Source organism: Dendropsophus ebraccatus, chromosome 2 (assembly GCF_027789765.1).
Source record: "Dendropsophus ebraccatus isolate aDenEbr1 chromosome 2, aDenEbr1.pat, whole genome shotgun sequence".
NCBI lineage: Eukaryota > Metazoa > Chordata > Amphibia > Anura > Hylidae > Dendropsophus > Dendropsophus ebraccatus.
The window spans coordinates 46,063,300-46,077,992 of NC_091455.1; the positions used below are offsets into that span (position 1 = coordinate 46,063,300).

Genomic DNA, 14,693 nt, shown 5'->3' on the forward strand with positions numbered 1-14,693 from the left:
CATATACAGACACAGTGGTGGACACTGAGGGCGGGGCACTGTGACATGCTCCTCCATGTCGGACATTTTATAGACACTACAGAGCAGGGCAGCACAGCCTGGAGGAGGGGAGTCTGATTTTAGCTCTATGATGTACAGTGCTAGAAGGTACACTTACTAATACTGTACACTGAACTATTTTACTATAAAATGACCAACCCCTTTAACAACTTCAATAACACATAAAAAATACAGCAAACATACAATATTCTATACAAAATTCGGTATAACTTTAACGTAACTGTACAACCAGGCCCAGACCTAGGACCACCCTTAGTGGTAAGAAACCCCAACCCCCTCCATGACGTAACTCCATTAGCATCAATGGAACCGTATTATAGAGGGGCTAGGGTTTCCTCCCACTACGGGTGAGTCGGCCCACCTCCAGTGCTTCTGCCTGGGCCTGGTGGTACAGTCCCTTTAATTTCATCACTAGGAATGTATTTCATAGATATTTGTAATGGCATGTTAACCAATAGTTACACACACACACACACACACAAACAGCACCAGCATCATCGAATCTTTCAGCTAGTATTATGCTTTTTTATTTGATTATTTTTTCACAGTGACAGAATAAGAAATCGCACATTACATCTTACAATATATATATATTTATTATATTATTTCTAATAGAAAATACAACACAGAAGCATTTTAATTACAAGAATGTGACTAACACAGCAATGGCAACAATAGTGTTATAAAGATAACAATCATAGAACGTAACCGCACTACAAAAACAATTCCAGCCGCAACATCTTCAACCTTTCGAAGGCATATTTTTCTCACATAAACATGCTTTATTCGTGACATTTTTACACCAACATGTGGTAATAACATTGAGAATTACCATTTTCCAATGATAAATGGGCAGAGTGTAATATTAAAAGTGAATGCACATTAATTGCATAATAAACTACTTTGCTGTACACTTCCTGGCCTGCAGGAATATTTGCCAGGCTATAAAAAAACAAAAACAAAAAAAAAACACAAACTTTTTTTTAAACCTTTTAATAGAGTAAATTCATTCACCATAAAAATATATAACAAAGTAACAATCCTACTCAAATATGAACAATATTTACACAATATAAACCCTAGATATCATTTATTAACAAAATATTTTTCTTTAAAAAAAATAGCAGCAATAAATGATCCACTGCGAATATAACGTAGACATGTTCAAATGGATCGCCTTAACTTGACAACCCTCTTTTTGCTAATCATTGTGGGTCAATGTCTACCCATACATCTCCCTTGTTGTGGTCACTACAGGGGAATTGTAATATTACGTTCCAGGCATTCAAATAAAATTAAGCACTTTTTGGCACCAGTTGATTTGTCAGGATGCTTGAAAGTAGTGTAGAGCAAGCATGCTCGGTAGATGGCCATACACCTTCAATAACTGACGGCCTATTGATTGTTTGTCAGTTACATCTCCCACCCCCCGCAGTAACATATTGAATTTTTAAAATTCTAATTTGTATATTTTGTCTCTTGAAGGGATGTGTAAATATACAAAAAATACAACACACATTAGAACTCCAGCGGTATGCAGGCAGTTGCAGGCATACCGCTGAAGTTCTAATGTGTCTTAATGAAACCCATTGCACTTTTTCATTCAAATTTTTGTATACTTCTTTTACTCCTCCCTTCAAGGGATGAAATATACAAAAATATGAACAAAAACTGCAATGGGTTTTGGGTGAACCAGGCACCCTCCACTCTGCCAAGTAGGGGGCAACTGGTTAAATGCTCGAATCTACTATTGATTTAATTGAGGTTTGTCACTCAAGTCGAGCCACCTGAGCAATGAAGAATGCTTGACTTGAGTAACAAGCACTCAAGCATTTTAGTTCATGTTTAGTTTTTAGTTTTTTAGTATGTAAAACTATACCTCCTTACTTATGCCTATAAAATATAGCAAAGAAGCTGATGCAAGGATGAAAACTAAATATAGTCAAAAGTTAGCCTTCATTTTATATTCAGCTGTTATAACAAAAGTTGAATCTTTTGTGAAATGTCCTGACAGAGTTCCAAAGGGAAATGGAAGTCTGTGACCGGAGCTGATGTGTGGACGTCCACTGTTTCTTTGATCACATCTTAGTATGCAAAGACTAGCAAACCACCTGCAGAAAGAAGTAGCTCACCAGTCCCTGGTATCAAGCTTTCGATGACAGCTACTGTAATTTTTTTGCAGGTGTTTTGCCACTGTTTGCTTACTTACATGTGATCAAGGAAACAGTTGACCTCAACACACCCATCAAATCGGGTCAACAATGCACCAACCAGGTGCAGACCAATGATTGCTTCCCTTGTCAGGATATGTCTTGTCTGACCCCTAAAAAAACATGTTTTCAGTAAAAAAAAGTGACAAAGAAAAAGAGAGGTATTACCCAAGATTGCAGGTTTGTAAGGAAGATACTTATCTAAAACATGGGTGATCTAGTTATTTTTTACAACAGTTCTGTAGGGGACTGTGGTGCAACAGTATATTAAAAAAAATAAAGGGTTCTCTGGAATTAAAAATAGATCATCTAACATTAAAATGGAACATCAGTGTTCAATTGGCAGCAGTTCAACCTCTAGCACCGCCACCGTTTGAGACTAGAGATGAGTGAATCTCAAGCACGTTTGGGTTTAACCAAACCTGGGCGTGAAGTATTTAAATACCGGAGGCTGTATACATGTTCTCCAGGACGCTATAGGGCTACATCCAACTTTTTTAGCCACTGGTAATCAAATGCCGCACGCTAAGGTTTGGATGAACCCACTCATGGCTCATCTCTATTCAAGACACTTAAGGTGCCATTGAGTTCCTGTGAGCGCTTCTTCCTTTCATTGGTTACATACACATAGTGGCTTGTTCACCAAGTGGTTGTGCCTGATAATGAGCTCTTTTTAATTTAAGCTGTAGTACAGGACACAAATGCCCATATGGACAAGCCAGTGTGCCTGTGTTAACAATGAAGAAACATTATTCTCCCTTCAGTTTGATGACTGATGGGGGTAACACAGGGGTCCTCACTAGAGGTGATCAAACACCGGAAAAAGTTAGGTTCTATCAAACTTAAACCTTGTCGAACCTTCCGCATTTGATTCCCGATGCCTTCCCGGTCTGAAGGGAAGGAGGAGACTGCCTGGAATTCCGGGATACAGCCTATTACCTAGGCTGTATCCTGGAATTCCAGGAGGTACTCGGGCTGTCTCCTCCTTCTCCACGGACCGGGAAGGCATCGGGAATCAAGGAAGGTTCAACAAGGTTCGAGTTCGATCCGGTGTTCGATCATCTCTAGGCCTCACCAGTCCAACATTGAATTCTAAAGAATCATGCTTACTTAGATAAGGAATATTAGTTAATATCATTAAAGATTCTCTAAATACACTGGAAGTTTATGTTTGCATTTTTAGGTATTACATTATATACGTATGACTATTAAGGGATATAAAAGCTACAATCCCCACTGCCAAATACAATGCTAGAAGGTAAAAAATAGTGATGAGCGAATAGTGAGATATTCGAATATTCGATATTCGTACGCATATTTGCGCGCATATTCGAATATTCGATCGAATATTCGATCCCATTAAAGTCTATGGGAACAAGTATTCGATTAGTGAAAAACATCTATTTGACCATTTGGAGGGTGAAACCGGAAGCTGGGGGATTTGAACGCTTATCGAATATTTATCGAATATTCGCGGGATATGCGTACGAATATCGAATAATCGAATATCTCACTATATCTCGAACAGTATTCGCTCATCACTAGTAAAAAACTAAAATATCTTTGTGTATGTGTGGTTCATTTGTCAGCATTAAAGGGATATTCAGACTTAAATTAACCTATCACCAGCTCCCCGACTACTACCATCCCCACAATTTGGGACTGGGCCTGATTATTTTGTTTTAATTGGATGGCATGTGCACTACCGGTCCATTCATTCTCTTCGGGAAGTGCCAAGAGTACTCAGCTACCACCAGTAACTCCATAGACAATGAATGAAAGGGCCATCTTGCTGCTTCACTTAAAACAAAAGAAACTGACACTTATTATTAAATTAAGTCAAAATACCCCTTTAACAATTTCACTTTGTGTCTGTTCTTGTGATTTAGAACTAAATAATTCACAATAAAACACAATTGTGACTATACCAGTGGATCGATATACTATAGCTTGAATGACGAAAAGGGGTCAGGTACAGCAGGAATTAATAACTTTCTATAGAGTTAATATTCTATAATGAATACAGCCTCATATTACTATGATCCACAAACGCTCTTATAATAGATATGATGGACTGTACAATAATACACCTTTATACACATTCTAAGACCATGTTATTTTGAACTTTCGAACTTCCGACTTCCTCTTCCATCTCAGATGACAGCAAATATTCTAAATGCTTTGCTTCCCAATGGGTTATGTAAACTGCAAGATAAAATATAGAAATGTAGAATTATTATATTACCTTACACTGCACAGAATTCTAGCAATTGAAAAGAATGGCCATCCACATGAAGCATGCACATTCTGAGTGCAAAAGTATTGGCTTATTAAGCATGAAACTGAGCTGGGGATCCCATTCTGGATACAGGGTAGCTCTAAAAAGTAACCTATTTAATAATCAAAGCATTCTCTTCATGATGTGGGACCAGTTGTTTCCATAGTTGATTGAAACAGGCCTCCAGGCCTTACTTGCACTGTTTTAGATTGGTCATTTTAAGGCTAGATTCACACAACGGCTGTTAATTTGCAATGGCATCTGCGATTTTAAAATACCGGACGTTATTTGGCCTCAAAATGACGGCCGTCCAATAAGACGGCCGTCGAATGGCCAAAAATAAAGTTGTGTGAACTTAGCCTAACCTTGCACATGTGGACTCATGATGCAACAAGAAAGGTATCATATCATAGTAGAATGTAATCTGGCCATTGTGGATGAGAATTTAGGTAAGGCTATGTTCACACAATGTTTTTTAGCTCTGTTTAAAATGGTGTCCATCATTTTGAGTCTAAAATGACGGACGTAATTTCACTGTCTGGCCGTTCCTCGTGCAATGACAGCTGTTGATACATTATTCTAGTTTGGGTTTACTAACTGGCCAATGGATGTGTCTTAAATTGAAAAGTCCATTGAATTTTATAGTAAATACGGTGAAAGAACGGTGAAAAAAAAAAAAATCACAGACATCTTTTCATACAGAAAAAGCTGACACCTTTTCTCTTTTTTTTTGACATTGTGTGAACATAGCCTAATACACACATCTCATGGACCCAGGTGGTACCCTAAGCAGGAGCTCCCAATTTGCATAAAGACGTCATTAAAATCTTTTTCTATAGGATTTCCTCTTTAAATTCCTAGAAGAAAATGCTGCATCAATAGTCAATGCATTCTCAACAGCAGTTTATAAATATCAGGAATTATGCCTTATCCGATCCGCTTATAGTCATTTTCGGGATCTTGCTGTAAATGGAGAAAGGTGAGCTACAGCATATAATCACGTACCTATGGCCAAACAGTTTCAGATTCTTAATAGAAAGGATTGTATCAAATATTACATTATAAAGAGCGGAGGAATAAATCACAGAGTTGGTCTGACCTGTAAGCAGCTTGTTGGGCTATGATTTATGGGATTACAGGAGACAAGCAGTTATGGTACCACAGCTTCTCCTGAGTTCACTAAATACCATCAGTTACACAATTTAAGAAATAACAATGGCCAGTTCATTCTGCTTAGTGAACACACATTGTGCATTTGTGTAACATGTTATATACTGAACATTACTGGATGGGTGCATAGTGCATGCTTATTATTTTCTGCTTCTTTATTGGTTAGGGATCAATAAAAGATGAAACGAGCAAGCATTTTGAAAACTCCCATCCGAGTTCTGACTTACTATATGACTACCAAATAGTGAAGAGGTGGATGACAGGAGCTGTGCATCCTATACAACCAACCCTATATATTGTACATACTAAAGTGTGCTGCATCCTACTACTTAGAAACCACAGCTGGTGGGTAGAGATGAGCGAGTACTAAAGTGATCAAATACTCGTTATTTGTGTTGAGTATTTTTCAATACTTGAATGTTCAATCGAGTAAGGAACCCCATTAAATTCAATGGGAGATAAGAACATTATCTTGGCAGAGCAAAGGGTGTCTGGTGCACCAAAAAAATGCATAAAGTGACAGAAACACCACAAAATGCAATGGGAACAGCAGGGGAAGCATGCGTGGATGCATCTAAGACTCCCAGGCTGCTATACTAGCTGTACTATCTGTATACTGTACCACTATCAGACTGAGTAGAAAGTAGTCACACAGGAATATCCCTAGTCCTAAAGATAACTTTTGAGTAATTGTGAATTAATGCTAGTATCCCTACTGCTAGTTCTCCAATAACACAAACAGCAGCACAGTATACAACTGTGTATACTAGCTATATACCAGTACCAGTATACTGTACCACTATCAGTATAATGTATAATACTGGTATATTGCATGGATTTTATCAAACATGGTGTAAAGTGAAACTGGCTCAGTTGCCCCTGGCAACCAATCAGATTCCACCTTTCATTTTCCAAAGACTCTTTGGGAAAGTCTGAGTGTGTGCGCATGTGTCACACTGTGAGATTACTCCTGAAAAGGACTTTTAGGTGTTTGTTAGCTAGTCGCCTACCTAACTATTAAAACTAAGCCCTACACTACCTCTGACCCTGCTCCAGCAGCTTTCCCCATCAGCTAACAGAATGCAAGTGAATTGAGAATCAGGTGACCTGGGTCTATATACACCCAGGTCACCTGATGCAGCCGACCAATCACTGCTAGACCATCAGCCAACATCCTTGGAACTATTAGCAGGTTAGATATACACTATCTAAAGAGCTAATAGCCTCCTATTGCGCACAGGGCTCTGAGGAGGAAGGTAAGACTCTTGCCTTCCTCAGCGACGCTGTACCCGTGCTGTTAGTAACATAATCCTCGGTCTGGAGCACCATTAGGAGTACCATTTAAAGTTTACCTATCACCAAAAAAAAAAACACCTTTTCAAATGTCAGAGACTTGTTAAAAGTTTTTATTGGCCAGGGTTTGAGTGTTCAAACCCTGACCGACCAGGGTCTGCCACCCAATCATCTCCTCGTTCTGTGTCACTGAGAAGAGACATGCTCCTTAAACTTTCATTATGCAGCCTCCCCCTCATGTGACACAGAGCCTAAAGAGAAATGCACACACACTTCTCCCAGTCTGAACATTCAGACCCCGACCGATCATGTCAAAAGTGTTTTTTTGGTGACAGTGCCTCCTAAAGCAATGCATGCTGCCCATTAAAACCATTAGGCTACCTATATAATGCACGGAAAAGGATGGACTTCTTCTTTCTTGACTCCTTTATATGGACGTATAAAAAAAAAAACTTACTTTTCCGAACTAATTCCATTTTGGGATGATCCAAAATAGTGTCTCTTTTTATCGATTGGCATAACATCAACATAGCCTCCTTGGTGATTACGGACTACACCAGCATGAAGGGCCGCCTTGCAGATACTTGATATCTTTAAAAGAGATCAAACATTAAAAAAAATATGCATCAGATACCAATTTTTATTTAATGTAATGACCACTTTGTATTACCATACTGACATTTGTTAGAGACCAATGGCTAGATAGAGACAACAAGTATTTTATCAAGAGAACAAAGAAAACCTGTAAAAGACATTATTGTAATAGTGATATAGAATTTAACAGTGGTATATAGTACACATGCTATGTAGTTGTTAGGTAATAAAAGTTATGTACTGACAAATTTATGCTCAGATTTGTAGTCCTTCTAAATACAATTGCAGTTTAAAAGTACTCCAGAGAGGGGGAGGGGGAACCTGTTTTCAAATGGTGTCAAACTGGTGTCAGAAAGTTATAAAAAATTGTAAATTAATTCTATTAAAAAAATGTCAAGCCTTTCAGTACTTATCAGCTGCTGTATGTCCTGCAGGAAGTGGTTTATTCTTTCCAGTCTGACATAGTGCTCTCTGCTGCCACCACTGTCCATGTTAGGAACTGTCCAGAGCAGTAGCGAATCCCCATATAAAACCTCTCCTGCTCTGGACAGTTCTGACATACACAGTGGTGGCAGCAGAGAGCACTGTTTCAAAATGGAAAGAATACACTACATCCTGTAGGACATACAGCAGCTGATAAGTAGTGGAAGACTTGTTTTTTTTTTTTTTTGTTTTGTTTTTTTTTTTGTTTTTTTTAAAGAGGTAATTTACAAACTTTATGATAGCAGTTGATTAAAAAAAAAAACATTTCTCCGGATTACTTCAAGGGCTGTATTAGATGAGCAGATTGCTGCAAGAGTGCCAAATAGCGTAGATTAACACTTATGTAAGTGGTTTGGCTTTGACTTATAGGAAATCCACCACCAACAGGTGGCACTACAGATCTACTTTGAATATTTTTTTCCCATGGAGCATTACATGGCCTATAGAATTTGCAAAATTAGGCCATTTTCACACAACGTAAGTTAAGTATTAATCACGGCCGTTGTTGATGACTTGCAACACGGCTGTGATTAATACTCAACTTACATTGTGCAGCAGCTACAGGGAATCTTGGCCGGAGTGTATACACCTAGTATACGTTCCGGCTGAGATGCCTAGTGGCCACGCAAAAAACTGACAGGTCAGTCTTCTGCGGACGCTATTTATAGAATAACGGCCGCAGAGAACATGTCAGTATACGCAGCTGTCGCGTGCAGCGGTGAATTGGGATGTGAGTGCCCAAGGATGCGCCCGCATCCCAATTCATCAGAAATGTAAATCATCCGGCCGGTACTGCAGTACTGGCCGGGATGATCCTCTGACATCGGCCTATCTCTCTTACGGCCGGTGTCTTACACCATGTGAACATGGCCTTAGTTAGGCACATTACCGTCTAAACCCAGAACCAAAACAGAATTTCATTTTTAAAAGGTTTGTCTTCTACTGCACCTATTTTCGAATAACAGAGTGGAAGCTAGGCAGATATAAGGCTGTAGCAAACGTGAACAGGACCAGAGAAGGTCCATAGCCTGTAACCATGGTTACACATTGGCCTCAATAAAGCTGAAAAACTATTTTTTCTTCATTAAATTTAAATTCATTGGAACCAAAAATACTGATTGCAAAGATGTACATGTCTGTACGTTATCTAAGGTTATAAGAAAACAAAAAGTCTTGGTTTGCTGAACGAATTGCGCTACCTCTTGTGTGTGTCGCAAAGGCCTTCTGCAACATGAGACTAAACACTAGGTACATTTGCAAAAACACAAATAGCATGTTAACTGAGGCGGACGGGGTGCTTGGTTTACACCTTCTCAATATAAGGTGTATTTTTGTCCATACGTTGGCTGGGTATATTTCTGAATCTGTATTATTACATAAGTTTTACACGTCCAGACCCACATGTCTTAGCTCACGTATCAGCTGCATGTCAGAGGTCAGCCCGTCTGAGACTGCGGGGTCATTAAGGGAAAGCTTTCTGTTGGGTATTCCCATGCATTGGTCTAAAATCCTCTGTGTAATAACAGATTCAGACTGAGACACGTATCAAATATCATTAGAGTGCACTTTTGCTTGGACAGCCTGTTATTAGAGAACAGCAGGTGTTTTAGACAGTAATCTCTTATAAAGCTGTCAAAGATATTCTAAGACCACTGCACTTAACTGTCCAAACAGACCATTCCAGTGTTTGCCAGGAAGGCATACACTCCCCGACACCCGGCACAATCTAAATATTTTAATTTACCCAGTTATGGTTTTTATTCCTGAGAGATAAAGAGAGTGATGGACAACGGAGTGCTAAGTATTCAGTTTACCTAACCGGCCATCTTTTTCTATGTCCTATGTTAATTGAATATATGTAATCCTTATGGAAATATGGTTATATCCCAAAGGTATGAAAACTTTGAAGCTTAGATAAATGCTGTCATATCCTGCCACAATGGGGTGAGTTATGTTCTCATATGCATGTTAATATTAAAGAAGTCAGGTGAAATTTACTACTGCATCAAGGCTTCACTTCCTGGATAAAATGGTGATGTCACGACCAGACTCCCAGAGCTGTGCGGGCTGTGGCTGTTGGAGAGGATGATGGCAGGGGGACACTGAGGGACACAGGGCACTGGGGGAAAACACTGAGCATCCCTCTGCCATCATCCTCTCCAGCAGCCACAGTCCGCACAGCTCTGGGAGTCTGGTCATGACATCACCATGTTATCCAGGAAGTGACATCACCATGTTATCCAGGAAGTGAGGCCTTGATGCAGTAGTAAGTTCAGGGAAAAAAGCTCTTTATAAGCATTTCCCGTAATAAGTGTATATTGGTGATTTGTTCAATTGTTTGGGGCCAATGCAATACTTTAATTAAAAATTTTGCCGGACTTCTCCAATAAATCAGGCCTTTTACTGGATTCATAATCTGAACAGTTCCCAAAGAGTACAAGCTCTCATTTCATCATTGGAGAGGAACAACTTAGTCTTGGAACAAGGTGCGAAGAAAAAAGGTGGACAATGCATTAATGGAATCCGGGTAAAGGGTTATGAAGAAGTAGCATGGATGGCTGGTATAAAGCCAATGGAGGGGCAAAGTTACAAGCTCAAGTTCCTTCCCCTCTAGCATGGTGCACATTCCTCCTCAACAGGCAGTCCGACATAGGAAACCAGATAAAGAGTCCTAAGACTATAATCTACTTTGAGGGTTTAGAAGGGAACACCCCAAAATTGAGAAAAGGTGGCACACCATAAGGGGGCACTATGGTATAATTTGTTATGAAGCTTTCCTGTTTCTCACCTACATTCCCTATGTTTACATTTTTTCATCTGCTCAGGTGTTAAAGAGGTAGTCTGCCTGAAGGGAGGGGTGTGGGGATTGAAAAAGCTATTTCATGGAGCTCCCAGACCCCACCTGCTGTCATCTTCTACCTGATTCCGGGTACGTCACGTCATCATAGAATGGTAGAATTTAACCTCATCAGCCAAACAGTGACTACAGTGGTGTCCTGCCCAAGTCACTTACTGGCTTAGCAGGGCATCCATCAGCCGGGTCGTGACATAGCCGTCAGGGAGCTCAGAAGACAACCAGTGGGGTCCATGAGCGAGATGCGGCTCTGTGCGGGCAGCCAGTCAGTTGACTCCAAGTTGTTTCCCCCCCCCCCCCCCCCCCCCCCCCCGCCCCCCTTGCCTATAATGATATTTTACTTCCCGGCAAAAAAAGGCACAAAATTGCAAAAATTGTGCAGGTGTATTCACCTGGTACCGACCAGACGTAGGCCTGAATAAGTCTGTGCGACTTTTTAAAATCCCGGATTATGGGAATTTTGGGGTAAATACTCAAAAAAAAAAAGGTGCATCTAAAAAATATTCACCCGACAAATACTGGTTTATAAATAGAACCAGAATAGAATAGAATAGACCAAAAAAGGGTGAAAAATCCAATTATTCAACTAAAAATAGATGCAAATACCTTGATAAATTGCTCCCTATGTTCTTAATTTAAGTAATTGTGATAACTATTTCTAAGCAGTAGGCTAACATATCATGTATCCATTATAAAAATCCATATTTATACAGCACCACCCCTGCAGATACATGTAGAGTTACAACAAATATTCTATAATAATATTATGACACACATAATACTTTAGTGCGACAAACTACAATACTTACATCAGAATAAATCCGGGTCCCAAAGACTCGAGCATAATGTGGGCTTGCTTGGGCACAATTACGTGGACAATAAACCCTAAGTAAAAGCAAACAGAGCATTACTACATCACCTTATGACATCAAGTATAATGAAAAGGTTTACGTATATACACACACATTTTTGACAGTTCGAAATGTGTCATTTGCGCCTTATATACAGTTTGTACAGTTTTAGGCTGCGTTCACACTACGTATATTTCAGTCAGTATTGCAACCAAAACCAGGAGTGGATTAAAAACACAAAAAGGATCTGTTCACACAATGTTGAAATTGAGTGGATGGCCGCCATATTTGGCAAATATTTGCTGTTATTTTAGAACAACGGCTGTTATATTGAAATAATGGCAGTTATTTCCTGTTACATGGCGGCCATCCACACAATTTGAACATTGTGTGAACAGATCCTTTCCTGGTTTTTGTGTGAACAGAGCCACTCCTGGTTTTGGTTGCAGTACTGACTGAAATATACTGACTGAAATATACGTAGTGTGAACGCAGCCTCAGAAAGCAGTAAAGTTTTGAGTTTTTAATCTGTTTAAAACAGGAGAGTTCTGTATTTCATGTTCTAAGTGTCTGTATCAGGAGTCAGTCTTATTTAATCTCCCAAGTGCTGCTGTGTACTATAAGTGAGGGCCGATCTGCTAGAGTCTACTGTTACTTTCCAGAGGCTTATTTTTAAAATTAAAAATCATCAAAAATAACTTTTGACATATAATCAGGAAGTGAAACCCCCTGTGACATGTGAGCTATAGCTGTTATGCTCACATAACAATCATTAAGGATCAATAAAATTTTACATGCCTAATGACATAAACAGGAAAGTGCAACAGCAACCTGCAAGGGCTAGGACTTACCATATATACTCCCCACCCCCTCATCCTACAAATGATTAAAAAAAAAAAAAAACTCCTCTAAAGATTTTTTAAAAATATGAGGTTCTTAGCAAACTATTCGATCATATAGAGTGAACCATCTCACCACCTTAAGATGACCTCATAGAGATGGTTCCTAACACTGACCTCTCTTGGGCTAATATCAAGCCTACAAAACTGGGCATGAAGGTTCTAACTAAACAGTTTTAAACACCCACAGGAGATAGAGGGCAAAAACTAAAAACGTCCAACACTCCAATACCATTGTTCACACTATGCAGGTTTCTGCTGCTGCTTTGGCTAATATACTGACAAAAACAGGAATGTGCAACAACAACCTGAGGTTTACCTTAACATGGTGAGATGGTATACTCTATTGGATCAAATGGTCTGCTAACAACCTAATTGTTTCTAAAAAGTCTTTAGAGGAGTTTTTTTTTTTTTTTTTATCATGTGCACAATGGGGGGAGTTTATATGGTAAGTCCTAGCACTTGCAGGTTGCTGTTACACTTCCCTGTTTTTGTCTGTATACCAGCCACAGCAGCAAGCAACCTGTAAAGTGTGAACAGTGGTATTGGAATGCTGGCTGTTTTTTGTTTTTTATTGTGTTATGCCAGATGACAAAAGGTACTCTTTAAACTCCAGCTGACATGTTCACACTCGTGTCAGGCACAATGAGAATTAAAGTACTAGATATAGTGCAGGGAAAGGAAGTAAACCCTGGAAATTACAAAGAGCAGAGTATACATGTCCCTGGATTTCCACTGTAAAGGTAAAGCCATACGTAAATTGCAAATGTGTATTTAAGCTCTTTCTCATTTAAACAGAAACATGTCAATTTACTACGAGACGCGAGGCACGAACCACTGATGTAATACATAGTTCCTATGTCCTGAAGCAACAGATGCCAGCAAAAGAGGTGCAGGGCAGATCAGATTGCTTAATTTGAAACTTCATTCAATGGAGAACAGGAAAACAGAGCCCATAAAATAACCTGCGCGTAGGAGGGGATCTCAGCAGACATATAATCATAACAAATAACACAGTTTCGGATTCCTTGGAGTAGAGATTTTGGATCTACTCCACTATGCCACAAAGGCATTCATGGATTATTTACACATTTTACTACAGATAAAAGGGCTAATTGGTCTGAGTTTTGCAGTTTTTTATTTTAATAAATGTGCAATGGAAATGCGCCAAATTTAGACTTTACACCATTATCTGTCCATTTGGTGCAGAAAATATAAATAGGAGAGATCAAAGACTCAAATCTGCCAGATGTAATCTAAAGGTGTCCAAAACTACAATCTAGTGTGTATAAAATTTTCCTGTTTTCCAATGGCAGGGAAAGGGTACATTGGATTTTAATATGGCTGATCCTGTGTTCTCATTGGGGTCCATTGGCTGTCAGAGATTAAGAAAACTGCTTATTTGGCTAAGCTAGCTAACAGCTTTATATACACTGCATGTGTATGGCCAAGTTAAAAAGAAAATACAGTAGAAAAAATAGTACTGGAAGGCTTGCTCTTTTTTAATAGTAGTGAATTACAAATCTATATAAATTTCTAAGACTAGTTAATTTTAAAGAGATTTTTTCACCAGAGTAGCCCTTTAAAGGGGTATTCCCATCAAAAGGACATTATCCCTTATACACAGGATAGGAAATAACAGATGGATCGGTAAATGTTTTACCATTGGGACCCCACTGATCCCAAAAAATAGGGAATAAATAAGTCCTAGAATGAATGGTGTGCACTGCATGTTGGCAACACAAATATTCCTAGGTTCAGTGCTTGTTCTGCAGCATTATAGAAAATTAGTAGAGCGAAAGTCAAATATTCAGGGTGCACACCATTTATTCAGGGATTACTTTGTCCCTATTCTCTGGATCATGGTGGGTCCTAGTGGACCAACCCCCAGCGGTCAGCTTGATATTCCCTATACTTTGGATATCGGATGACGTCTCCAGATCTATCCTATGATTTATGATTTGTGTTGTATGGAGTTGTTTGCATTCTTCGGTGGACTGT

At 39.2% G+C, this 14,693-nt stretch overlaps 1 protein-coding gene across 4 annotated transcripts in view; it reads right to left on the reverse strand.

Annotated features, from left to right (window-relative positions):
* Positions 1 to 690: 690 nt before the first annotated feature.
* CRISPLD1 (cysteine rich secretory protein LCCL domain containing 1) overlaps positions 691 to 14,693 on the reverse strand; it is a 131,768-nt gene continuing 117,765 nt past the window's right edge. For all 4 annotated transcript variants that reach the window (XM_069957458.1, XM_069957456.1, XM_069957455.1 and 1 more), the window contains 3 exons: positions 11,752 to 11,827; positions 7,469 to 7,602; positions 691 to 4,475 (listed from right to left, as the gene is read on the reverse strand). In XM_069957458.1, the coding sequence (XP_069813559.1) occupies positions 4,424 to 4,475; positions 7,469 to 7,602; positions 11,752 to 11,827 (262 nt within the window). In that variant the 3' untranslated portion in view covers positions 691 to 4,423. The remainder of the gene's footprint in view (positions 4,476 to 7,468; positions 7,603 to 11,751; positions 11,828 to 14,693) is intronic.